Genomic DNA, 27,679 nt, shown 5'->3' with positions numbered 1-27,679 from the left:
CAAGGATAATTTCAAAGGTAACAGTATCTTATATGATAAATTTTAATAGAAAATTTCAGGCCAGGCCTGGTGGCTCATGCCTGTAATCCCGGCACTTTGGGAGGCTGAGGTGGGTAGATCACAAGGTCAGGAGATCGAGACCATCCTGGCTAACATGGTGAAACCCCGTCTCTACTAAAAAATACAAAAAAACTAGCCGGGCGAGGTGGCGGGCGCCTGTAGTCCCAGCTACTCGGGAGGCTGAGGCAGGAGAATGGTGTGAACCTGGGAGGCGGAGCTTGCAGTGAGCTGAGATCCGGCCACTGCACTCCAGCCTGGGCGACAGAGTGAGACTCCGTCTCAAAAAAAATATATATATAGTATTATATTTTATAAAATAAATTGGGGAGTAATATAAAAAATTATAACTCAAAGTAAGCTTATATTTAATATATTAATATATAATAAACATAAATATTCTATAATATTTTATTTAAGACAGAGTCTAGCTCTGTACCCAGGCTGGTGTGCAATGGTGTGATCTTGGCACACTGTAGCCTTGAACTCCCAGGCTCAAGCAATCCTCCTACTCCAGCTTCTGGAATAGCTGGAACTACAGGTGTGCACCACCATGCCTGGCTAATTCTATATTTTATTTATTTATTTATTTATTGAGATAGGGTCTTGCTCTATTGCCCAGGCTGGACTGTAGTTGCATGATCTCAGTTCACTGCAACCTCTGCCTCCCAGGTTCAAGCAATTCTCATGACTCAGTCACCCAAGTAGCTGGGATAACAGGTGTGTACCACCATGTCCAGCTAATTTTTGTATTTTTAGTGGAGACAGGGTTGCTGGTCAAAAACTCCTGGCTTAAGTGATCTGCCTACCTCGGCCTCCCAAAGTGCTGGGATTACAGGCATGAGCCACCATGCCTGGTTTTTTTTTTGTTTGTTTTTTTTGTTTTTTGTTTTTTTTGAGACAGAGTCTTGCTTTGTCACCCAGGCTGGAGTGCAGTGGCCCGATCTTGGCTCGCTGCAACCTCTGCCTCCCGGGTTCAAGTGATTCTCCTACCTCAGCCTTCTGAGTAGCTGGGACTATAGGCGTGTACCACCACACCCAGTTAATTTTTTGTATTTTTAGTAGAGATGGGGTTTCACCATGTTGGCCAGGATGGGCTCAAACTCCTGACTTCAGGTGATCTGCCTGCCTTGCCTCCCAAAGTGCTGGAATTACAGATGACTTACACCTTTCAGAAATTAAAGAGTATATTTCTTTTTTATTTATATTCAAGCAGTTGTTTTAAAGCTTTCCATAAAGAGAAAAATAATGTCTAACAGAAAAAAAGGAGTTTTTAAGATCGTCTAGAAAAGCATATTGAAATTTTAACAATTATTTATTTGTTTATTTATTTATTTTTATTTTTTGTAGAGAGAGGGTCTCCTGTGTTGCCCAGGATGGTCTTAAACTCCTGGCTTCAAGTAATCTTCCACGTTGGCCTCCCAGAGTGTTGGGATTATAGGTGTGAGCCATAGCATCTAGCCAGATTTTAACAATATAACATGAAATAGAGGTTAAAAAACTTCCTAGAACATGTCTGATTAATATAACATCCCAAATATGCTAAATGTTGCTGGATCTTCACACTGAATACATTAACACACAGTTAATGTTCTTGTCTGGTAAAATAAGCATGGGGGACTGAGAATGAAAAGAGACCAAAAAACTAAAGAAAACATTACAAGACTGCCCCCTTTGGTGCACAAAAATTACAGCCACTTCCAAAGTTCTGAAAACTGAATAGAAAGTCTTTAAAGAGTAAAAAACAAAAACATAAACAAAAGCACTCCAAACAAACCAACAAAAACTCTGTAAACCCACCCCAATGTGTAAGATTTCCAACAACTGAAAAATAAGTAACTAGAAATGGCTGTTTTTGACCAAATCTCCTGCTTCCTTACAGAGCAGTAAATGATTGACAAATGGTTCCTATCGCAAAGATTCTTGGGTACAAGGGAAGAGAAGACCCTAAGAGCTGGGGTTCCTCTAACCACATGGATGGATCTTCCTCATGATGGAAGTAGAACCTGGAGAAAAATGAACATTCAAAAAGACAAGAGAGGAGAGTAGAAGACATTCTCCACAAGGGATGTATGCAAAGGCAGGAGCAAAACTTGCTAAGAACTAGTAATGATAAAGTTTTATTGTATGACACTATCATACTAGGATATTTTATTTTATTTTATTATTTTTTTTGGAGACAGAGTCTCGCTCTGTTGTCTAGGCTGGAGTGCAATGGTTCGATATCGGCTCACCACAACCTCCTCCTCCTGGGTTCAAGCGATTCTCCTGCCTCAGCCTCCCAAGTAGCTGGGATTACAGGCATGCACCACCAAGCCCAGCTAATTTTGTATTTTTAATAGAGATGGGGTTTCTCCATGTTGGTCAGGCTGGTCTTGAACTCCCAACCTCAGGTGATCTGCCCGCCTCGGCCTCCCAAAGTGCTGGGATTACAGGTGTGAGCCACCGTGCCCAGTCACTAGGATATTTTATAAAATGAATTACATGTATACTGTTTATATGGGAATGGTTCTTGATTTTTCATTCATTCTCTGAACTACTTTCAGCTAAAAATCCCTTGGATAATCTAATTCATCTTGTTTGCTGCTACATTGGAAAAAAAATTTAAATTGTTTTAACTTCTAGACAGAAAAGCAAAGCAATGCTTTTATTGTTTTTTTTTTTTTTTTTTTTTTTTTGAGACGGAGTCTCGCTCTGTCTCCCGGGCTGGAGTTGCAGTGGCCGGATCTCAGCTCACTGCAAGCTCCGCCTCCCGGGTTCACGCCATTCTCCTGCCTCAGCTCCCGAGTAGCTGGGACTACAGGCGCCGCCACCTCGCCCGGCTAGTTTTTTGTATTTTTTAGTAGAGACGGGGTTTCACCATGTTCACCAGGATGGTCTCGATCTCCTGACCTCGTGATCCACCCGTCTTGGCCTCCCAAAGTGCTGGGATTACAGGCTTGAGCCACCGCGCCCGGCCTATTTTTTTTTTTTTAATGAAACTGAGTCACTCTGTCACCCAGGCTGGAGTGTAGTGGTGCAATCTCGGCTCACTGCAACCTCCACCTCCGGGGTTTAAGTGAGTCTTCTGCCTCAGCCTCCTGAGTAGAGTAGCTGGCACTACAAGTGCGTGCCACCACACCCAGCTAATTTTTGTATTTTTTAGCAGAGATGGGGTTTTGCCATGTTGGCCTGGCTGGTCTTGAACTCCTGACCTCAGGTGATCCACCCACTCAGCCTCCCAAAGTGCTGGGATTATGGGTGTGAGACACTGTGCCCAGCCTGAAGCAATGCTTTTATAAGAACTATTTAATGTGCGGCTGAAGCAAATGTGTAAATATGATGAGACTGTAAACATAGATGCTACAGAGTTCAATCTTCAGCTGGAAGTAGATCAGGGACAGTTCTCCCTGTGATATAAGTGAGAAAATGGCAGCAGTGGGGGAATGACTTTCCCAAGAGCGGAAGGTTCAACAGACATTAGCTTGGCAGCATTAGCCACCAGCCTCTAAAAATCTCTTTGAATTTCTAGCTCTGTTGGTCAGAACCACCTCCACTCCCAACAGAACCCTCATTCTGGTCTTCAACCTGACATGTTTCTTGCACAAACACAAACAAGCCAATACTTGCCTCGCTGCCTGTAGCGTCTTGGAAACCATGCTTTAGATTCAGGTTGGCAAGGATATTGTCCTTCCATTTGAATCCTCTCTTCGATGGGCTTAATGACCTCTTAGTAAAAATCTTTCTGTCTTCTGAAGTCCCAGGAGACAACAGCAGTGTCCGCAGAGGAGTTGTCCTGTTTCCCAGGACAGCGTTGTTTGGGACAGAACCATGTGCTGGTGTTAAATCACCGAGGCTGGTAGATAATTGTTGCTCTACATTGACGAGTAGAGCAGGGTCACTGTTGAGATGGGTTGTGGCATACAGATCTGTGGAGGAAACAGGCTGAGAGATGAACCTGCCCCTTGACTCCCTCATGTCTCACTTCTATCCATACCTGGCCTGTAGTCCAAGGGTCATAATAACCACTCCCTAGCATACATCCTCAACTCTTTGACAAAACTCCAACTCTGGTTAAATCCAACTGTCCACATATTCCAAGCCTACAGCAGAGCAGGGGAACATAGCTGGAGAACGAAACGCATCTGTTCTGACCTTTCTAACTTTAAACTCATGACCACTATTGTAACTGTGCCCTTAGTGGTGCCCAGTCCTTCCATTTTTTTTTTTTTTTTTTGAGACAGAGTCTCGCTTAGTCGCCCAGGCTGGAGTGCAGTGGCGCGATCTCGGCTCACTGCAAGCTCCGCCTCCCGGGTTCACGCCATTCTCCTGCCTCAGCCTCCCGAGTAGCTGGGACTACAGGCGCCCGCCGCCTCGCCCGGCTAATTTTTTTGCATTTTTAGTAGAGACGGGGTTTCACCATGTTAGCCAGGATGGTCTCGATCTCCTGACCTCGTGATCCGCCCGTCTCGGCCTCCCAAAGTGCTGGGATTACAGGCGTGAGCCACCGCGCCCGGCCTATTTTTTTTTTTTTAAGAGTCTCGCTCTGTTGCCCAGGGTGGAGTGCAGTGGCACAATCTCAGCTCACTGTAACCTCTGCCTCCCGGGTTCAAGATATTCTCCTGCCCCAGCCTCCCGAGTAGCTGGGTCTACAGGCAGGCACAACCACGCCCAGCTAATTTTTGTATTTTTAGTAGAGATGGGGTTTTACCATCTTGGCCATGCTGGTCTTGAACTCCTGGCCTCAAGTGATCTGCTGGCCTCGGCCTTCCAAAGTGCTGGGATTACAGGCGTGAGCCACTGTGCCCGGCCTCTCCTAATATAATACTTTGGCCAATTTACTCTTCTATTCTCTGAGACAAATATTTCACATCTCTTCTTTTTTTTTTTTTTTTTTGAGACGGAGTCTTGCTCTGTCACCCAGGCTGGAGTGCAGTGGCCGGATCTCAGCTCACTGCAAGCTCTGCCTCCTGGGTTCACGCCATTCTCCTGCCTCAGGCTCCCGAGTAGCTGGGACTACACGTGCCCGCCACCACGCCCGGCTAATTTTTTTTGTATTTTTAGTAGAGACGGGGTTTCACCATGTTAGCCAGGATGGTCTCAATCTCCTGACCTCGTGATCCGCCTGTCTTGGCCTCCCAAAGTGCTGGGATTACAGGCTTGAGCCACCGCGCCCGGCCCACATCTCTTTTCAAACTTCCAACACCTTCTCTTCCCTTCTTACTCCCAGGTGCCAACCTCCTTTATTTCACTGAGAGGCAATCAAAGAAAACATCTACGTGATCACACCATTAAATCTACCAACTCTCTTGTATTTGTATTAAATTCTCTGCCTTCCTTCTTATTACAATAGATGAACTATCTGTGCTTTTATTTAAAGCCAGCATCTCCACTGGTGGACTGGATTCCATTTTTTATAATGGTCCCTTTTCTCCCGGGCATCATCAGTTTTCCCTCCACTAGATCATTTCTACCAGGATCTCCTTGACCCCATCCCCTCTCCAGCTACAGTTCCATTTCTCTGCTTCCTTTTACTGCAAAACTCCTTGAAGGGGTTGATATGGGTTGGCGGTGTCCCCAACCAAATCTCATCTTGAATTGTAGCTCTCATAATTCCCACATGACAAGGGAGGGACCTGGTGGGAAGTAACTGAATCATGGGGGCGGGTCTTTCCCATGCTGTTCTTGGTGACAGTAAGTCTCATGAGATCTGATGGTTTTATAAAGGGGAGTTTCCCTACACAAGCTCTCTTGCCTGCCACCATATAAGACATGACTTTGCTCCTCATTCACCTTCTGCCATGATTGTGAGGCCTCCCCGGCCATGTGGAACTGTGAGTCAATTAAACCTCTTTCCTTTATAAATTACCCTGTCTTGGGTATGTCTTTATTAGTAGTGTGAGAACAGACTAACACAAGGGTTGTCTATATTCAATAACTCTACTGCCTTGCTTCCAATTTTTTCTTGAATTCACCTCAGTGAGGCTTTCATTCTTATGCATCCCCTGAAGCTGTTCACTAATGCCTTCTTCATTGCCAAATACCATAATCACTTCTCAGTCCCAGGCTCCCTCCCTCCCTATCAGAAGAAGCATTTGACCTAGCATTGATGACTCCCTCATTCTTGAAACACATTCTTCACTTAGCTTCCAGGATATCACTTCCTCTTGGTTTTTTCCCCTCTATCTTACTGGCTGCTGCTTTCTCACTCTCCATGATGGTTTCTCTTTATCTACTTCTAATTGTTGGAGGGCTCAGGACCAGTCCTCAGATCCCTTTTCTATCTATATTTACTCTTTCAGTGAGATTTCACCCAGTCTCACAGTTTTACTGTCACCCATACACTTATAATCTCCAAATTTATATTTCCAGCCATACCTTCTTCCCTAAACTCTGCACTAGTATGTCCAATTACCAAATTGGCATCTCTGGAAAGTTTTAATAAGGCACCTGAAACTTAAGATGTCTAAAACCCAACTCTTGATATTTATCTTAAAATCTGTATCTCCCATTCTTTTCCATCTTAGTAAATGAAAGCTCTGTTCTTCTAGTTATTCAGACTCAAAACCACAGAATCATCGCTAACCCTTTCTCCCACACTTCATCCTGGATCCATCAGCAAACCATGGAGTGTCATCTTCAGAACATATTCAGAATCTGACTACTTCTCACCACCTCCACCGCTATCTGTCTAGCCCAAGCCATCATTATCTGTTACGCTGATTCCAATCTCTTAAAGCATTAAAAAAAAAATTCTACCCTGCTCCCCATAGTCTATTCTCAACCCGACATCCACAGTAATTCTTAAGTGAGATCACATCACTCCCTTGCTACAAACCCTCCAACTCCTTCTGATCTCACCCAGAATAAAAGTCTGGCATCTTTCTTACTTCAGCTATACACTCTACTTTCTTTGCTGCAGCCACACTGGCCTCCCTGAGGTTCCTGGAACATGAAAAGTATGTTCCAGCCTCAGGACTTTTGCATTTATTCCCACTGTCTAGAAAGTTCTCCTTCCAGATCCACATGGCTTACACTCATTCAAGTCTCTACTTTCATGGTGCCTCATCAGAGAAGCTTTCTGGACCATTCTGTCTAAAGCATCACCTCCTCCTTATCATGCTCTATGCCCTTATATAATTTTTTCCACAGCACTTACCATAACCTGACATATATTTACATGTTAAAATGTTTATCATGTGTCTTACCCCATGAGAATATAAGCTCCATGAAAGTAGGGATTGTCTTCTTATTATGGTAAAATATACATGGAACTTTATTTTGTTTGCTACTTTATCTCCAGAGTTAGAACAGTGTCTGGGACACTGTAGGTGTTCAATGAGTTTGGTTGAATAAGTAACAGAAGAGTGATCTCTGTCACTAACTCTGAAACTAACTTTTGTTTTTGTTTTCAAGACAGAGTCTTGCTCTGTTGCCCATGGAGTGCAATGGCCTGATCTTGGCTTACTGCAACCTCTGCCTCCTAGATTCAAGCAATTCTCCTGCCTCTCAGCCTCCTGAGTAGCTGGGATTACAGGTGCACGCCACCATGCTCAGCTATTTTTGTGAGTGTGTGTGTGTGTGTGTGTGTGTGTGTGTGTGTGTGTGTATTTTTGGTAGAGATGGGGTTTTACCATGTTGGCCAGGCTGGTGTTGAATTCCTGACCTCATGATCCGCCCAGCTCAGCCTCCCAAAGTGCTGGGATTACGAGCATGAGCCACCGTGCCCTACCTGAAACTAACTTCTTCTGAAAGTAACTCAGAATAGAAGTGACTGTGAGTAAAGACTAGATGTCCTGGGATGCTACTTAACTAAAATAGCAAGTAGCTGTGATGCTCACTTTCCTACAAATTTTCCCTAATATATATATATATCATGTCAAACTAATACCCTATAGATTTCTGGAGGTTCCAAGGACCACTGGTGATCCTAAAATACAACTTAAGAAATGCTAATACAATTTCAGAAGGGTTAATTCCAAAATTTTCAGTTATATCTTCTACCTTCATGCCTATGAAGAAGAGCTGTAAACTGACAGGAAGCTGTTACCTGAACTAAGCTTCAAAAGCCTTCTAGTGCTGGAGTCGGGGTTTGACAGAGAAGTCAATAAGTCTCCACAGGAATGTGAAGCAGTGGCCTTTATGTCATTTGAAGGCTTTATGCTGTACTCTTGATAGTTCTTGCTTCTCTGAGGCCTTTTACCAAGACTTCCATGCAGGGATAGAGTTTGAGAATAATGACTGTCATAATTTTCCAGACCAACATCTGAAGGTAACTGATAGGGATGGATCTGGCTAGAATCACCCACATCCAGGCGTTTACTCAACGAGGCATCATGGGTAAGCTGAAAAGTATCAGGTTTTGGTATCAATTCCTTTTCTGGAGAAGAACCTGAAGACTTATTGTCCAAAAAAGATACTTGGTACCCTTCTCTAGTCATCTTCTCTGGGGATCGGACTGTGGACTGACGAGGCGAGTAATGTCTGAACTCTAAACACCACCAAGGGAAAAAAACAAAACATGGTAAGAATTCTTTGTGGCCTAGCTGGGAGTACCTCTGTTCACTGAACATACTCTGCCAGAAACACCTCTCAGGAAGAGGTGATTTATAATTCTGATTAATGGTAGCATAAAGTGATGAAAGGACTTCCACATGGAACACTACCACCACTAATAAAATGTGGGACTTTTGTGTAAACAGTAAATAATCTATAACATTCTGGAGACAAATTCTTTTCCTTTTTTTTTTTTTTTTTTTTTTTGAGACAGGGTCTCACTCTGTCACCCAGGCTGGAGTGTAGTGGTGCAATCTTGGCTTCTTGGCAACTTCCACTTCCCAGGTGCAAGCAATTCTCATGCCTCAGCCTCCCGAGTAACTGAGATTACAGGCATGTGCCACCATGCCCAGCTAGTTTTTGTATTTTTAGTAGAGACGGGGTTTCACCATGTTGGCCAGGCTGGTCTCCAACTCCTGACCTCAAGTGATCCACCCGCCTCAGCCTCCTAAAGTGCTGGAATTATAGGCATGCACCACCACGCCTGGCAAATTTTTGTAGAAACAGAGTTTCACCATGTTGGCCACACTGGTCTCGAACTCCTGACCTCAGGTGATCCACCTGCCTCCACCTCCCAAAGTGCTGGGATTACAGGCATGAGCCACTGCTCTTGGCTGAAAAAAAATTTTTTTAATTAGCCAGGTGTGGTGGTAGTCCTAACACTTGGGAGGCTGAGGTGGGAGGATTGCTTAAGCCCAGAAGTTTGAGGTTATTATGAGCTCTGATTGTGCCATTGTACTCTACTCTAGCCTGGGCAACAGACTGAGACCCTGTCCCAAAAAAAAAAAAAAAAGGGAAGGAAGGAAGTGGGAAGGGAAGAAAGAGAGAGAGAACGAATTGCCTAGAAATCTACACCCATCTAAAATACCCTTCAAGAATGATAGTGAAATAGAGGCATTATCACACAAAGAAAAGCTGAAAGAACTTATCACTAATAGACCTACATTAAAGTATGTACCACTAAAAGGAAAGGAAAATGATATCAGAAGGGAAGCCTGGGAAGAAAAAGGAAGTGAGTAAACAGTGGTTAATAAATGGATAGATTTAAATCTACATTGACTATATAAAAAAATATTATCTTGTGAAGTTTTAAAAATATAGAGAATTAAAATTCATAATAACAACATATAAGTCAGGAAAGAGTAAATGAAATAAAGTACTATAAGGTTTTTGAATTATGTAAAAGAAGACTTAAGGTATTAACAATTTAAACATTATGTAAGTTAACGATACATATTATCATTTGGGGAATAATACTAAAAATATAGAAAAAGCATATAACTTATAAACTAGTAGAGATAAACAAATGGATGAATAAAAAAATAATAAATACAAAAGAAGGCAAGAAAGGTAAGAAAAAGAATAGTCAGCCAATGCAAAAAAAATCAAGAACAAAGGAGGTCAGAATATCCACTCTTTAGGCAGAGAAGTCCTACAGGTTACTAATCATCCAGGACAGTCCCTCACGAAAGCAGAAATTATTTGACTAAATAGGGCCCCCGTATTGAGACATCTTCATCTCCCAAATCCCATCACATCCAGACTTCTCTGATTAGTATGGGGGAAAATACTCAGTGAGCAAAATATTTACCATCTTCATGGTGATTGTCACTTGGCATCTCCCTTCTTGCCACTTCCTGTGTCTAAAAAAAGTTTGAAAGTTTAGGTAGAAGGAAGTCCATGTGCGTTCAAATGTGAGCTTATTAGACCAGGGGTTCAGAATACTTTCCTGTTAATGGGAAAGACTATCCTTGCAAGTTAGGGAAACAGACCTTTAAGCAAAGGTCCAGTTTAAGTCTATTTTAAAACAGTCACAATACAAGGAGATTCTAGAGTTGCTTGAATATCCTTAGGAGGTAAAGAACATAGCAAACAATGACTGTACTTTCTCTGCTTTAGATAGCTCAGCATACAAGGTAGATGAGGCCACTTTCCAACTTTGCTTTTTCTGTTTAAAGGACTCTCATACTTATTGTACCGGCTGGTAAAGCTGACAACCACCATAGCTAAGGGGGTTTTAATAGGCTGAAAATTAATCTGAGGCATAACTAGGCAAGAATTGAAGCAAAACAGAAAGCCATCTAGGGTTTGCTTTTAAAAAAATTATCTTAAAGTATTCAGTGTCTTTTTGGTAGTCATGGAGAGAAAGAAATCCCACTTCCTTAATTCTTAAACTAAAAAGATACAGCAAACTATTCAATTTCCTTTTTTCTCACTTCAAGAATTTCAGAGACATTTTTTTTTGTTTGCTTTTTAATCCAAGAAGTGCTATTTAACTGGAGATTGCAATACTCTTTGTCTCCACTTCCTTAAGTCAATATGGTTTTAAAAAATGGTAACTAAGATCGTTTCTAAGTCACCCAAGTAGAATCTCCAAAAACAAAGAAACTGATTAAATGCTTATCTTTTTTAAAAGGTGAAGGTAGTCTATACCCGAACTGAAAAGAATAGTACTTTTTACTAATTCAGTTCCTCCTGGCTATTTTCTACAATTTTATTGTTCATAAATATATCAAAGAAAAGGCAAAGAAAGGGAGCAGGTGAATATAAAGTAGTCAGTTCTGCTCCTTGTATCACATTCACTCACACAAACAAGCCTTACATAATGGTTGCATCCCTTCTGTCACCAATTTTTTCACTAAAACCTTATTTTTCACTACTCCCCATCTTGCATGATCTCTATCTTCCCATTGCCCACAACTTCCATGCCATCTTTACCCCTTAAACTTTACTTTTTTTGTTACACTGAAGAGGCAGCTTTGCGAAAGTCATACCTTAAATGTAAGACTCAGCATTAAAGGGCAGAGGTAGAAAATGTAAGAAGCAAGGCAACAGGAGATGGAGATACTGGATAGAGAGGAGAAAATTTAAAACCAGCCAAAAACTGTAACAGTTGCATTCCTGTTTGAGGACCAAAATGCCTGTCATAGATATGCTAAAGTTATATGTATAAATATATGACATTAGATAACAGGTTAGTGTGAGAGAGAGGGAAATGGGAGATTGAAATTAATGGAGAAGGTACTCTACATTCTGTCCTGCCCTTTCCTTTAAAAGGGTCTAAAATGCCTTCAAACAAGTCCTCTGAGACCTTCATAAATAATTGAGAGACCATTGAATTATCAGTATTAACCACTGACTAGCCAACAGATCAGCAGGAGAATGAATACATTACCTGTGTCCCGAGTGGGAAGGTGTCTAATTTCTGATCAGGTGTACCATTGCCCTGAGTTGCAGAAGTACTTAGGGAATCCTTTATTTCTCGGTTGGGGAAGGGAATAAAAAGTCCTTTGTTTGAGTCTGTGTTAAAAGAAAAAGCATACAATGAAGCACTGACCAGACTTCAAAGACAGCATGTCTAATGGAAAGATACTAAAAGGAAAGTCACAAGATTGAGTGCTAGTTCTGGTGCCACCACTTGGAGACCACATGAATTTGAGCAAATCACTTAACTTCTCTACATCTCTCACTTCATTTGGAAAACAGAGATGATAAAGTCTAAACTTTCTATCTCTTAGGGTTGAGCCAGGTTAAAACAGGATAATGGATATGAAATGGCTTCATAATTTATGAAGTGCTCAACAGAAACTGAGTGGAAGGCAAATACTTTGCACATTTCCTAAGCTAATAAATAATTAACTTTGATACCAATTAAATAATCTCCAACTACAGGGGGAGATGCTGGGAATAGACTCCTGGTATTACACATCTCTAGGGTACTAATCAGCAGTCAGCACTGATTGACCATATCAAATCAGCCTTTTTTTACCTTACTTTCTCTCTTTTGTAAAAAGAGAGAAACTAAGCTGGGCATGGTGGCTCACACTTGTAATCCTAGCACTTTGGGAGGCTGAGGTGGGCAGATCACTTGAGGTCAGGAGTTCAAGACCAGCTTGACTAACTTGGTGAAATCCTGTCTCTACTAAAAATACAAAAATTAGCTGGGTGTGGTGGTGCACACTTGTAATCCCGGTTGCTCGGTAGGCTGAGGCAAGAGAACTGCTTGAACCCAGGTGGTAGAGGTTGCAATAAGCCAAGATCATGCCACAGCACTCCAGCCTGGGCGATAGAGCAAGACTCTTTCTCGGGAAGAAAAAAAAAAAAAAATCAAATGTATTAGAACACTCTGTATGTTATTTTCGGTGAGAGTTTTTTTTTTTTTTTTAATTTTTACATTAAAAAAAGTTTTAATAGAAACAGGGCATCCCTATGTTGCCCAGGCTGATTTAGAACTCCTGGGCTCAAGCAATCTGCCGGCCTTGGCATCCTAAAGTGTTGGGATTACATGCGTGAGCCACCAGGCCTGGTAAGATTTGTTTTCTAGTGAAAGAAAAATAATTTTTAAAAAGCAAAGGAACTAGCATTCCATTTTCATTAAAAAATACTGTTAGGGCCAGGCACGGTGGCTCACACCTATAATTCCAGCACTTTGGGAGGCCGAGGTGGGTGGATCACCTGAGGTCAGGAGTTCGAGACCAGCATGGCCAACATGGTGAAACCCCATCTCTACTAAAAATACAAAAATTAGCCAGGCGTGGATGCCTATAATCCCAGCTACTTGAGAGGCTGAGGCAGGAGAATCACTTGAACCCAGGAGGCGGAGGTTGCTGTGAGCCGAGATCGTGCCATTGCACTCCAGCCTGGGCAACAGAGCGAGACTCCATCTCCAAAAGAAAAGAGAAAATCCCATTAGTATTTTGCAGTTCACCTTTCAAATTTTCGTGTTAGTTTAATACATATATTCACAAAAAAGTGACAAATAAATTTTAACTTTTTTCCTGTTTTATAATTTTATTTTTTTTACCAATATTTTTACTGTGATTAGAAAAATTATTTTAAAAATAAAAAGTAAAAATAACAAAAACTATAGCCTAGTTCTGGCCACTTTGGAAACTGTTATCAAGAAGAGCCTGCCAGCAATTCTATTACAGGCCAGGCACAGTGGCTCATGCCTGTCATCCCAACACTTTGGGAGGCCCAGGTGGGTAGATCACTTGAGCCCAGGAGTTCAACATCAGCCTGGGCAACATAGTGAGATCCCCATCTCTATTGAAAATACAAAAATGAGCCAGGCGTGGTGGCACAAGTCCCAGCTACTTGGGAGGCTGAGGTGGGAGGAACCCTGAGCTTGGGAAGTCGAGACTGCAATGAACTGAGATTGTGCCACTGCACTCCAGCCTGAGTGACAGGAGTGAGACAAGAATGACAAGAAAGAGAGAACGATTCTATTAGGCTGTCATATTTGTACAAAGGTTTTTCCACTCTTGATCAATACATTTATTAATTGTAGAATTCTGGGATTTGGGGTCTTCTGGGGGGACTTGAATTAAAACAAAAGTTTTGCTTTTGTTTAAGGAATTTTTTTCCAGCAGGATTATGTAAGAAGATAGTATCAAGAACTTGGGCTTTTGTCAAACAATGCGATCTTATGCTCACTTTCATCTACTGGTTGTGGCAACAGAAAGCCACTACAAGCCAGTGCAACTGAGAGTAGACAGTGAATAAAGCCAGCCTCTTGAGAACCAGCCCTTCCATCCATTTGGGGCTCTAAGATGCTTTCTATTTCTGAATTGCCTTCTGGGACTGAAATGTCCTACTTAAACACAAGATGCTCTTCCAACCACTGGACTCGACAGAACTACTTTTCTGCAAGTGACGTGAGCTATCAACCTTTTTGTTCTCTGGTTCCCACTGCAGTAGTACTACAGAAGAAACAAGGTGAAGCAGAAACTGCTAGTTGTAACACAGTTTTTGTGTGAATGAGAATGGTTAGTAGGCTGTGACTTTGGCTTCAGGCCTCCTCTTACCCTTATCCTGTGGAACAAGACTTTGCAGGTGTTCAAGACCCTGCTCCATCCTGCTTTTCCTTCTACAGCACATATGCTCTTTTCCAGATTCACAGGTTCCTTTTCTTTCAACCTATGTATTGGTTCAAATCCCCTACCGCCTGAACTTCTTGCTGAGTGCTCTCATAGCTCTCCTGGGTTTTAGCTATCACTTAAATCTGAGTGACTCTTAACGTAAATCTCTTAACCCTGGTCTCTTTTCTGATGTCTAGACCTAAATTTCCTGAACAGCCCCCAATTAGTGCCCGCACACAACTAAAAAGTCAATATTTTTTTTTTTCCTTAAGACAGAGTCTTACTCTGTTGCCCAGGCTCTGGAGTGCAATGGCACAATCTCGGCTCACTCCACCTCCTGGGTTCAAGCAATTCTCCCACCTCAGCCTCCTGAGTAGCTGGGACCACAGGCATGCACCACCACGCCCAGCTAATTTTTTTGTATTTTTAGTAGAGATGGGGTTTCACCATGTTGGTGAGGCTGGTCTTGAACTCCTGACCTCAAATGATCCGCCCACCTTGGCCTCCCAAATTGTTGGGATTACAGGAGTGAGCCACCGCACCCAGCCAAAAATCAATATTTTCTAGCCAAACTCATTATCTTCATTTCCAGGCCCACTTCTGCTGCTGGTGCCTCCCCCAATCTTGTTATTGGCATTACTATCACCCAATCACTTAAGATACAAACTTGTTATTTGACTCTTACTCATCTGAAATCTCAATTACCAAGTTCTACAGAATCACTCTATAACTGTGTGAGAAGCTTTATTTTAATTGAGATATAATTCATATATCATACAATTCATCCTTTTACAGTGTACAATTCAGTGTTTTTTAGTATATTCACAAAGTTGTACAACTACCACCACTATCTAATTCTAGAATATTTCATCACCCCCAAAGAAACCCCATATCTGTCATTCCCAATTTTTCTCTCCCTTCCATCCTCTGGCAACCAACAATATACTTTCTGTCTCTATGCAATGGCCTATTCTGCAAATTTTATATAAATGGAATCATACAATATATGGCCTTTCTGTCTGGCTTCTTTCACTTAGCCTGATGTTTTCAAAATACATGTTATAGCATGTGTTAGTACTTCATTCCTTTTTAATGCCTGAATATGGATATATCACACTTTGTTTATGGCTATTATGAATAATGCTGCTTTCATTCCTGTACAAGTTTTTGTATGAACATAGATTTCCATTTCTCTTAGGTATATACGTAGGAGTAGAACTGCTGGATCAAATGTAACTCTATGTTTAACTTTTTGAGGAACTGCCAGACTGTTTTCCAAAACAGCTGCACAATTTTACTTTCCTACCAGTGATGTATGACGGCTCCAATTTCTGTACATCCTTGACATTGCTTTTTTTTATAGCAACTTTTTAAACTTTTTTATAGCAACTTTTTAAACTTTTTTAACTTTTAACTTTTTAATTGCCAAAACTATTTTATTTTTTATACATATTACTTCATCACTGGATATTAAGCCCAGTATTCAATAGTTACCTTTTCTGCTCCTCCCCTTCCTCCCACGCTCCCAGTCATTGCTTATTAGATGTCCTTTTGATTCTAGTTGGCCTAGTGGATGTGAAGTGGTATCTCCTTATAGTTTTGCTTTGTGATGTTGAGCATCTTTCATGTGCTTTTGGCCAGCTGCGTATCTTCTTTGGAGAAATGTCTATTCAAATTCTCTGCCCACATTTTTTTTTTAATTGGGTTATTTTTGTCTTTTGTTATTGAGTTGTAAGGGTTCTTGTAGAATGAGTTGAGTACATTAGCTCATGCCTGTAATCTTAGCACTTTAAGAGGCCGAGGTGGGAGGGCCGCTTCAGGCCAAGAGTTCAAGACCAGCCTGGGCAACATAGCAAGGCCTTATCTCCACAAAAAATAAAATAGTTGGGTGCTAAAAAAAAAAAAAAAAAAAAATAGTGGTGACATGCCTGTGGTCCCCACTACTCAGGAGGCAGGAATATCACTTAAGCCCAGGAGTTTGAGGTTGCAGGGAGCTATGATTGTGCCACCGTACTGCAGCCTGGGCATGACACTACCCTCCAGTTCTTTAAAATATAGAATGAATATTAATTAGATCCTACTCAGATATACAGTCTGCAAACATTTTATCCTATTCTGTGGGTTGTCTTTCCACTTTAATAGTGTTCTTTAAAACACAAAAGATTTTAATTTTTATGAAGTCCTTTGCTTGTTTTTTGTGTCATATCCAAGATATAGGATCACTCTTGAAAAAACAAAACTGATGCCTTACTCTGCCACTATTATGACTAAGTATGTCATATACAACAATCAAGAAAATGAAGTAATTTGTATTCTGAGATCATTTTTTTCTTGTCTTATTTTTTTATTTTTTTTCTTGTCTCAGTTTATTTTATTCTTTTTCTTCAGACACAAAATATATCCAGCCCTTAATTCCAAAAGCAAATTTAACTATGACATGTTGTCCAGCCCAGGTTTGAACATCCATATAATCAATGTGATAGGGCAATTTGTTTGAAAATTATTTTCTATTTGTAATAATAGAGAAATGGGTTTATCATACAGATACAGGGGCAAATAATAGCTACTTCTACTATCAGTAATCCCAGCTGGATGAGGCTCCATTTCACATGTTTGTACAAAGACCCTGCAATCAATGGGAGGCTGAGATCTGGCCAGATCCCCTTCAAGGAAGGACTTGCTGCCCAGCTGCTGGAGGGCACTTCAGCCGTTTGCTCTTCATTCAGAGTCCATCTTAGCTATCAAGAACCATCTTCTGATGCCATTCTCTTCCAACGACAGTTCACTCCCCGTGACAGAGCTAGGCAGGGTACAAAGGCCCAGACATTTCAGCCTAGTAAGGGACATTCTGAAGGGAAGTTCTTACTCTAGAGCTCTCTCTCTGCTTAACCCTCTTTCCTCCCCTTCCTCTCAGTGTTACTCTCAAATAAACATATTGTACCCCAGATTCCACTGAGATAAAAATATAAGAGCAGAAATAACTTGGCTTTCACTAGTCTCCAAAACCATTTCTTTTAAATTGCTAATCACCAATAAAAACAACACAATCCCTGACATTTAAAATATTAATATGTAATAACTATTGCAGATATGATAATTATTAAAGGTAATTGGTGAGGTGGTTTTTTTCCTATCATGAACAGACTGTGTGTAATCTTAGTAACCTTGTATTTTTCCCCCCTTTAAATAATAGTTGTGTCTTATATTCATAAATTCCATTTTTCTGAAGTTTGAACTACATAGTAAAACACTGCAGGTAAAAATACTTCATGTTTTGTATCCAGGCTTTCTTTTCGTATCATCCAGGACTTAATCAACCTGTGCTTCCTCATCTGCATTTATTTTACCATTGGCCTCCTAGGACAGGTCCTCATTACCTCCCACTAACTAAATCTAGCTTGAGTTATCTCTCAAAATCACACATTTAAGCATGCCTGGCCTCTAAGAGATCCTTAATTATTACCTATTTTCAAGAGAAGAAAATGAACATAATTAGTAAAGAGGGCCTTTGCAACTTGGCTTTATCTCCAGCCACCAGCTGAGTCAATTTCCTGATCTGTTTCACCTGTCTGCTGCTGCTTTTCCCTCTACATTGCCGCTGCTTTTCTCTCTACCTTTTCTCCTCAACTATGCCCACTGAACTCTATTTGAATGCCCAACTAAAGTGTTGTTTTGTGCAGCCTTTTCCCAGGCCTACAATGAGTACTAACTGCAACCGCCTCTCCTCCATTCCTCTATATCTCTGCCACAGTGAAACTCTTGTCTCACGGTGAAGCCTGACTTGTGACCTAATTAGCTGTAATAAATCCCTCCAAAATGGGAGTATGTGAAGATGTGACACTATTTTAATCATGTCCTTGTCTGCCTACCCCCAACACAGGATTTGCCCAGTAGATACTCCTTTGCTGAATTGCTCTCATTTCCACTGACAGAGATTGCTAACTGCTTCTCCCCCATATTCATTATTCCTCCCTTAGAACTCTTCCCATGACAGCCCTAGATTGTCAACATCTGGATTTCTAAAAGAGAGAGAAATGAACTTCTATCTTGTTCAAGTGACTATTTTGAGAAGTCCCTGCTATTCCAAGCTGATTTTTATTCAGCCAAAACTCCATCATGGCTAAACCAAGAGATGACATGGATCAACATGTTGAAATGGGATGGTTTTCAATGCTAGACACAGAAATGAGCCACTGAGGGTGGCTGTGGTGGATTTTTCCTTGTTATTTTAGAATAAGATATTAGATCAGTATATTTTCAGTAGGACTCTATTTAAAGGCAAATAGAACTGGCAAAAACAGTGAGTTAGGTTGTTTTCAACTAGTACCTACAGGATAAATGTAAATTGTTCTTAGTAAGGCATTCACTGTTCTCCAGAACTTGACCTTCTACCCAACATAAACCTTCCACCCAAACCACACCGACACATGGCTTTCTTCATGACCTACCATGCTCCTTACCACTTTCAGACAGTAATTCACACCAACCCCACCAATCAAAATGTGCTGCTCCTCTTTTCAGGCCATTCCATTGCTGTCTAGCCTGTAAGGTCTGATGGCTTTGTTTCCATATCTGTCATAAAACCTTTCTCCACTGCCCCCAGCACACACTGGGCTTCTGTAGCATGTCACCAGCCACATCAGTGTTTCTCAAGCTCAATGTTCTAATAAACTCTGAGAACAGGAGTCCAGTTTGAGAAACTATAAGAAACTAAACTCAGTATACAAAAAGGCATCTTAAAAAGATTATATTGGAACAATTTGGCAGTTTCTTACAAAGCTCAACATACTGTTACATGATCCAGCAATCATGTTCTTTGGCAATTACTCAAATGAGTTGAAAACTTATGCCCACACAAAAACCTGCACAAGGTTGTTTATAACAGCTCTAGTCATAATTGCCAAAACTTGGAAGCAACCAAGATGTCTTTCAGTGGGTGAGTGGATAAATAAACTGTGGTACATCCAGACAATAAAATATTATTCAGCACTAAGAAGAAATGAGCTGTCAAGCCATGAAAAGGCATGGGGGAAATTTAAGTGTATATTGCTAAGTGAAAGAAGCCAATCTGAAAGGCTACATACTGAATGATTCCAACTATATGACATTCTGGAAAAGGCAATACTATGGAGACAGTAAAAAGATCAGTGGTTGCCAGGAATTAGAGAGGATGAAGGAATGAATAGGTAAGCACAGAGAATTTTTAGGGCAGTGAAGCTATTTTTGTATGATAGTACAAAAATAGTACAATGGTACAATAGTAGAATGGTAGATACATGTCGTTATACATTCATCAAGCCCATAGAATGTACAACACCAAGGACGAAACCTAATGTAAACTATGAACTTTGGGTTATAATGATGTGTCAGTGCAGGTTTATCCGATTGTAACAAATGTACCACTCTGGGGCAGGATATTCATAGTGGGGGAGGCTGTGCGTGTGTGCAGGTAGGGTATACGGGAACTCTACTGCCTGCTCAATTTTGCTGTGAATCTAAACCTGTTCTAAAAAATAAAGTATGTTTTAAAAATCAGATTATTGGCCAGGTGCAGTGGCTCACATCTGTAATCCCAGCACTCTGGGAGGCCCAGGTGGGCGGATCACTTGGGGCTAGGGGTTCCAGACAAGCCTGGCCAACATGGTAAAACCCTATCTCTACTAAAAACACAAAAATTAGCCAGGTGTGGTGATGCACGCCTGTAATCCCAGGTACTCGGGAAGCTGAGGCATAAGAATCACTTGAACCCGGGAGGTGGAGGTTGCAATAAGCCGAGATGGCACCACTGCACTCCAGCCTGCGCAACCGAGTGAGACTCTGTCTCAAAAACAAAAAAAGTTTCACTAAAATGGATGGGCTTTGGTCTGGGTCATAAAGAACGGTAGGATTTGAGTAAAGCATTACAAGCAGAGGGACAGCATTAGTTTAGGGACAGATGAGGGAGAAAAGAAGGACTATTTGGGGAGGAAGGAGTGGTTTGATTGAGTATTGGACATTGTAGTTGACAAACAGGAGATAAGATTTCAGTTTAGGTTGAAGAGACGAATTACACATAGAGCTTAGGGGAGTCTTATATGCCAAGTAAAGGAGTTTAGACTTAATTTAGTAGGGGAGTAGGAGCCAGAGAAGTTTTTGAGCAGGTAAGCATAATGAATTATCACAGCTGTGTTTTAAGAGAATTAATCTGGCAGCAAAGTACAAAATGAATTGAAGGAGTAAGAGACTGTGAGGCAGTATCATGTAATGGTTAAGAGCACTTTGATGACAGATGGACCAGAGTTTGCCTCCTAGCTCTGCCACTTACTGTATAACTGGGGCAAGTTATTTCACCTTTTTGGGTTTCAGTTTCCTCACCCGTAGAACCACCTTCAAGGTTGTTGTGAGGATTAACTGAGATAATTAACCATGCCTGGTAAAAAAGACTATCAAGAAATAGAAAGGGGCTGGATGTGCTGTAATCCCAGCGCTTTGGGAGGCCGAGGAAGGCAGGTCACTTGAGGCCAGGAGTTCGAGACCAGACCGATCAACATGGTGAAACCCCCGTCTCCACTAAAAATGCAAAAATTAGCTGGGCACAGTGGCACGCACCTGTAATCCCAGCTATTACAAAAGCTGAGGCATGAGAATTGCTTGAACTTGGGAGGCAAAGGTTGCAGTGAGCCGAGATCCTGCCACTGCACTCCAGCCTGGGTGACAGAGTAAGACCCTGTCTCAAAACAACCAACCAACCAAAAAACCAAACAAAAAAAGAAATGGAAAGGAAGGCTCGTCAATTGTGGATCATACTATAGGGCATGAACATTCAGTTCAGAGGAGCAGCAGTGGCAAACCCCAGCATGATTCTGGGACAGGGTAATGGGAAAGTTGTGGTGATACTGATGAAACCCTAGGAGCTGTTTAAGGCTGGGGGAGAGGGGCTCATTTGTTTGTTTGTTTTCGGGGTTATTTTGGACATGTTTAGCTTGATAGGCTGTTAGACAGTGGTGATTCCAAGTGTATATTACAAGTTGGTCAACAGAAATACGGGCCTGGTGCAGAGAGAGACCAGTGCAGGTTGTCAAAGCTAGACCAATATATTTAAGACATGAGGAAAGAATATAAAATAAATATAAATAAATAAAACAGGCTGGGCACAGTGGCTCACGCCTATTATCCTAACACTTTGGGAGGCTAAGTGGGGCAAATTGCTCAAGCTCAGGAGTTCAAGACCAGCCTGGGCAACACAGCAAAATGGCAAAACCCCTCTCTACAAAAAAATACAAAACTTAGCTGTGCATAGTAGCACACACCTGTAGTCCCAGCTACTCAGGAGGCTGAAGTGGAAGGATGGCTTGAGCCCAGGAGGCAGAGGTTGCAGTGAGCTGAGATTGCACCACTGCACCCCAGCCTGGGCAACAGAATGAGACCCTTTCTCAATAAATAAATAAATAAATAAATAAATAAATAAATAAACAAACAAATGAAACATTTATTTATTTATAAATAAGGCTGTAAAATAGATGAGATCAATAGAGTCAAAGAGAAAAAACAGGAGAGCCCAAAGATGTAGCCTAGGTACGCATATTTTGGGGATATGGGAAGAGAGAGAGGAACCTTTCAAAGACTCAACGATTATGTGGTTAGGAGACTAAGAGGAGGATCCAAGACAGTGGAGGTTCACTGCCATTTGAAATGATTGGTGGAAAAACACCATTGTGAACAAGGGCTAGTGAGAGATGTTCTCCAGAAAGTTTTCTCCTAGCCTGTGGCATGGCCATTAACGTGGCATAACCACTTCGATCATATTGGATTACCAACAGTGCTTACTGGCAACACACCCCAGGGAATCCAGCACAAACACAATTTTCGGTGGAAAACAAAGCTCCTTAACGTTTCGAAGTAGCAAAATAAATTTGATATTAAAAAAAAAATCTAGGCAACAGCTGGAGCTTCTAAGAACTTTTAGAAATGGGCCCTCTAGCAAAGCAGTTTGTTCTTAGAAGAGAAAGTGCACTTTCAGACTTTTTAATTGTGTTAATGAAGTAATATGGCATAAATGAAGTCTAATTCAGCTCACACAAAAAAGAGGTTGCCAAATTATGCTTCAATGTATTTTTCTCTGTCTAGAAATGGATATTTAAATGCCTGTACCTAGAAAAAAAGACTAGGCTGTATACCAAAAGTAGTATACCAAGGAAGGCTGTATACCAAAGCATTAACTAGGACCAAACTGTTGTTTTTCATGATTTTCAGTCTTTTTCAAAATTATTACAATAAAATTATATCAATTTAAAAATATTAAAAATGCTATTTAAAATGAAATAAAGTAATCCATACTCCCAATATTTATATGTGCTGGGACATCCAAGAAATGAACATTAAAATCACACCTCATTATGTCTTTTTGTTTGTTTTTTGAGACAGAGTCTCACTCTGTTGCCCAGGCTAGAGTGTAGTGGCACAGTCTGGGCTCACTGCAACCCCGCTTCCCGGGTTCAAGCAATTCTCATGCCTCAGTCACTTAAGTAGCTGGAATTGCAAGCATGTGCCACCACACCTGGCTAATTTTTGTATTTTTAGTAGAGATGGGGTTTTGCCATGTTGGCCAGGCAGGTGTTGAATTCCTGGCCTCAGGTGATCTGCCCATCTCAGCCTCCCAAAGTGCTGGGATTACAGGTGTGAGCCACTGTGCCTGGCCTGTGTCTTATTTTACCACAAAATACTGTAAAAATTATTTGTCAATAAATGGTAAGAAATCAAGAAAATAAAATACATGTTATAAACTGAAAACCCTTAATGTCTGAACTACAGTGTAGAGTCAATCTACTAAAGTTATTGCTTGGCTTTTAGGAATTGATTTTTAGAGTTTGTACATAATTCACTAGATTCTTCCAAGGGAAGAGGCACTGAGACCAAAGAACATTTTTTCAAGTAAAAGGTCGCTTGATTTATTTGACAGTGCCAAAAGCTAATCCACAAGGATTCACTGGATGCAACTTCTCTGGTGGAAAGCTTTCTCCCAGCCTGTGGCATGACCATTAAGGTGACATAACCACTTTATTTCTTTTATCTTTTTATTTTTTTTTAAGACGGAATTTCACTTTTGTTGCCCAGGCTGGAGTACAATGGCATGATCTCGGCTCACCACAACCTCTGCCTCCCAGGTTCAAGCGATTCTCCTGCCTCAGTCTCTCGAGTAGCTGGGATTACAGTCATGCGCCACCATGCCCGGCTAATTTTGTATTTTTAATAGAGATGGGGTTTCTCAGTGTTGGTCAGGTTGGTCTTGAACTCGCGACCTCAGGAGATCTGTCCGCCTCAGCCTCCCAAAGTGCTAGGATTACAGGCGTGAGCCACCGTGCCCAGCCTGGCATAACCACTTTAACCATATTGGCTTATCAACTGTATTTCCAGGAACATAGTAAACATTTCCCCAGGAATATATCCCAAACACAAGAGATTCTGCAGCTGCAAAGGTTCTTGGTCGGGCAGCCCAGGAAGCCCAGGGTATGAGCTGGATGTATGCATATGAGTCGCCAGTCTCTAATGAAATCAATCACTGATGTAATTTTCTGGGTATACTAATGATGTAAAGTGATGTAAATGAAATTGAACTCTCCAAGTACAGCTTGTGCTTTGATGGGCTCTGGGTTAGGCCTGCTCTGTAAGGTCCTTCTGGCAGTGAGAGGATGGAAGAAAAACACAGTCAGTAAACCTGTGCTTGCTTCAAATCTGTTCTTTCTCAACTATGTGTCTTCATCTTACCCAATATTGGCTACGGCAGCTGACATAACTGATGATTTAATCATTTTATAATCACAGGGAGAAAACTTACCCATTTCAATCCTGCTGTCAACATTAGCACTGACTTTTGATGCAGAGCTCTCACCTGTTACACAGTTTTTCATTGTCTTCTCCCTAGAGCTGCCACATAGAATAATTTATTTACAACTCAAAACAAAAAAAACCAAAAAAACAAAAAACAAAAAAAAGAAGGCTTCTGAGATCACCAGTAAATGCTATTTAGAAAACATTTTATGGTGATCGGATTTTTCTTAAATGCTCTAGAACATATTAATTTAATTATGTTTTGGCTGGGCGCAGTGGCTCACCCCTGTAATCCCAGCACTTTGGGAGGCTGAGTCAGGTGGATCACCTGAGGTCAGGAGTTCAAGACCAGCCTGGCCAACACGGCGAAACCCCGTCTCTACTAAAAATACAAAAACTGGCCAGGCATGATGGCGGGTGCCTGTAGGCCCAGCTACTCAGAAGGCTGAGGCAGGAGAATCGCTTGAACCCAGGAGGCAGAGGTTGCAGTGAGCCGAGATCGTGCCACTATACTCTAGTTTGGGTGACACAGCGAGACTCCGTCTCCAAAAAAATAAAAATTTCACAAACATTTCAGTTAAAGCCATACTTTATAAGAAAAAGTAATATTTATACTGGGAAATATGAGAGAAGGACACTATAGTTCAGCCTATAAAGTGTGAAAGCCAGAAGATTTAGAACTTAGATACTCTGTTTTCTTGACACATACTTAGATCTGAATTATTGAGGGAGTAGGATAGTTTCTTTCTAATTAAAACACTCATAGTTAGGACACAGAAAGGAAGATTCTGCTGCCAAGAATTATAGAGGAGACAACTATAGCTGTTAGTTAGAAAAGCAGACAAGAAAGACAGGTAGGTACCTTGGGTAGTACAGTAAGTACACAAAGCCTAGGCTGTAAGTATCAGATGCTTTATAATCACCATTTCATGTAATCATAAAAGGCCCCCTACTGGTTATTATTTCCATTTTATAGGTGGGGGAACTGGGACTCAGAAAGGCTTAAAAAAAAAAAAAAAAACTTCACCCAAGGTTAGAGAATTTATAAGATATTAATGTTAATACAGGGTACTTGAGTAACATTTTGCCTCCAGTTTTGCAATCATTATATGGTAACTAAACAGATAAATGATGGAATTAATTTATCTGTTTATTAGAAAGTTTATTCAGTTACACATTAATTAATCTCTGTATTTTTGTAGTGAATGGTACCCAATGCATTTAAAATAGAAATTAATCCATAAAATATATAAACAATATTTTAGAAGCATTCAATTTCTGTCTAAAGAAGAGTGACTATTCTATGCAAAGAAATCTCAATAAATCTGATTTTAAAAAATAGGAAACTGGCCAGGCGCAGTGGCTCAAGCCTGTAATCCCAGCACTTTGGGAGGCCGAGACGGGCGGATCACTAGGTCAGGAGATGGAGACCATCCTGGTTAACATGGTGAAACCCTGTCTCTACTAAAAAATGCAAAAAACTAGCCGTGCGAGGTGGCGGACGCCTGTAGTCCCAGCTACTCGGGAGGCTGAGGCAGGAGAATGGCGCAAACCCGGGAGGCGGAGCTTGCAGTGACCTGACATCCGGCCACTGCACTCTAGCCTGGGGGTCAGAGCGAGACTCCGTCTCAAAAAAAAGAAAAAAAAAAAAATGAAACTAAGAAAAAATAGGAAACCAAGAATGTTCACAGAAGTCTGCACTATAAAACATACAATGGATCAAAGCAGAGACAGGCAAAAGTCACTGGGAAAGGAAAGGATCTCAAGCCAATGGGCATTGACTTCATTCATTCATCATTCAATACATTATTTCTTAGCATCGTCTGTATTCCAGACACGGTTCTAGCAACTAGGGATACTGTAATAAGCAAGACCAACAAGATCCTTGTTCTCATGGAGTTTATGTTCTAGTAGTAAAGGTAAAAGCAATAAACAAACAAAAGACTTATTCTGGAGAATAATATAAGAATAATGTTGTGGGGACATGTTCATGATATCTTGTTCAATTAAAAATGGTGAGCTAGGCAGTGGTGTGCACCTGTAATCCCAGCTACACAGGAGGCTGAGGCAGCAGAATCACTTGAACCCGGGAGATGGAAGTTGTACTGAGCCAAGATCGCACCACTGCACTCCAGCCTGGGTGACAGAGCAAGACTCCGTCTCAAAAAGAAAAAAAACAAAAACAAAAAAAGGATATTTACCAGAATATAATGAAGGTTTCTTTCTGAATGGTAGTATTATGAATTACTTACTTTATGCCTTGTGTTTTTTCTCTGTACTTTCCAAATTCTTAATAATAAGCATGTATTACCTTTGTCATCAGAAAAAAATACTGATATATCTATGTGTCTACAGTACAAAGGATATCTGGAAGGATGTATACCAAACATTACTAATAGTTAACTCTCAGCTGTAGGATATGAAGTGACTTTGACTTTTTTCAGTGTACTTTTCTGTATTATTAAAATTGTAATGGACTACTATCTATTTTTTAAAAATAATAAAGCTACTTTTTAAAAAGCATAGGTTTGGGGGTAGAAGATAATGGTACCTTCTTTTGAGAGGATTTTAGTAACAAGAAATGGACAAAGCTACCATTCAGAAATTTTAAAGTCTCAAAGTTTATTCACTTTTTGTTTTGAAGAGAACTGCTTCTCTTCCCTTCCTTTAACAAATTTATCTCTAACAATCTTGCCCATGGTAATGTAATCCTAATTCAATAGGAAAAGATCAGGAACTGATTGATAACTCTACCAAGAAAGAGTTGGTAAGCATTTATAGGAATAAGTAATCTCATAATATCCCTATCTATAACCTGTGAACAACAACTTTAGAGAATTTATAACAATTATACCCAAAGTTCAAGAAAACAGGGATGTACCCACTGAGGGCCAGATTATCATCCCAGATAAAATCTCAGCTTTTGCAGAATAAATACTTTTATTCCTGATCTGAGGATTCTTAAAATTTGTGGGAAATTTCTGTTGGAAAATGAAGAAAGCTAAGCAGGAATTCACTATTTCCTATGTCCAGAACCAAACTTTAAAAATTTTGTAAAGAATCTTCTTACCTTTTTTCCACCTCTAAAAGAAAATTTTCACTGTTGCCCAACTGACTAAAATGCAGCTTGGCAGCTTTTCTCTCACCTTCACGTACAGTTCGGTCATCTGAAGGCAAAAACCATGGTCTGAGCATGTTTCTTTTTTTGGCATAACCATACTAGTAGTTAATCAGAAAACCATATTCACAGAGGAAAAAATAAGACCAGTCTCATCTTGGTGTGTTAGAGACAGGTCATAAAATAATGCTATTATGTTGTCACTGGAGCAGGCAGTAACTCAGGGAGACTGCGGGGAGCCATAGCGACCACTGCCTCACAGTTGTAACTACCCTTCAGGAAAGCAGAGCTTGGACAGTAA

At 40.9% G+C, this 27,679-nt stretch overlaps 1 protein-coding gene across 1 annotated transcript in view; it reads right to left on the bottom strand.

The window, feature by feature from the left end:
• The window catches only part of LRRC36 (leucine rich repeat containing 36), a 56,524-nt gene that overhangs the window by 10,481 nt on the left and 18,364 nt on the right, over positions 1-27,679 (bottom strand). Inside the window, exons 4-9 of the mRNA XM_025370727.1 lie at positions 27,331-27,427; positions 24,268-24,356; positions 11,768-11,892; positions 10,184-10,235; positions 8,087-8,527; positions 3,667-3,965 (exon numbers count right to left, since the gene is read on the bottom strand). Of these exons, the coding sequence (XP_025226512.1) occupies positions 3,667-3,965; positions 8,087-8,527; positions 10,184-10,235; positions 11,768-11,892; positions 24,268-24,356; positions 27,331-27,427 (1,103 nt within the window). The remainder of the gene's footprint in view (positions 1-3,666; positions 3,966-8,086; positions 8,528-10,183; positions 10,236-11,767; positions 11,893-24,267; positions 24,357-27,330; positions 27,428-27,679) is intronic.

Source organism: Theropithecus gelada, chromosome 20, assembly GCF_003255815.1.
Source record: "Theropithecus gelada isolate Dixy chromosome 20, Tgel_1.0, whole genome shotgun sequence".
NCBI lineage: Eukaryota > Metazoa > Chordata > Mammalia > Primates > Cercopithecidae > Theropithecus > Theropithecus gelada.
This window is presented reverse-complemented; position numbering and strand designations above follow the sequence as displayed.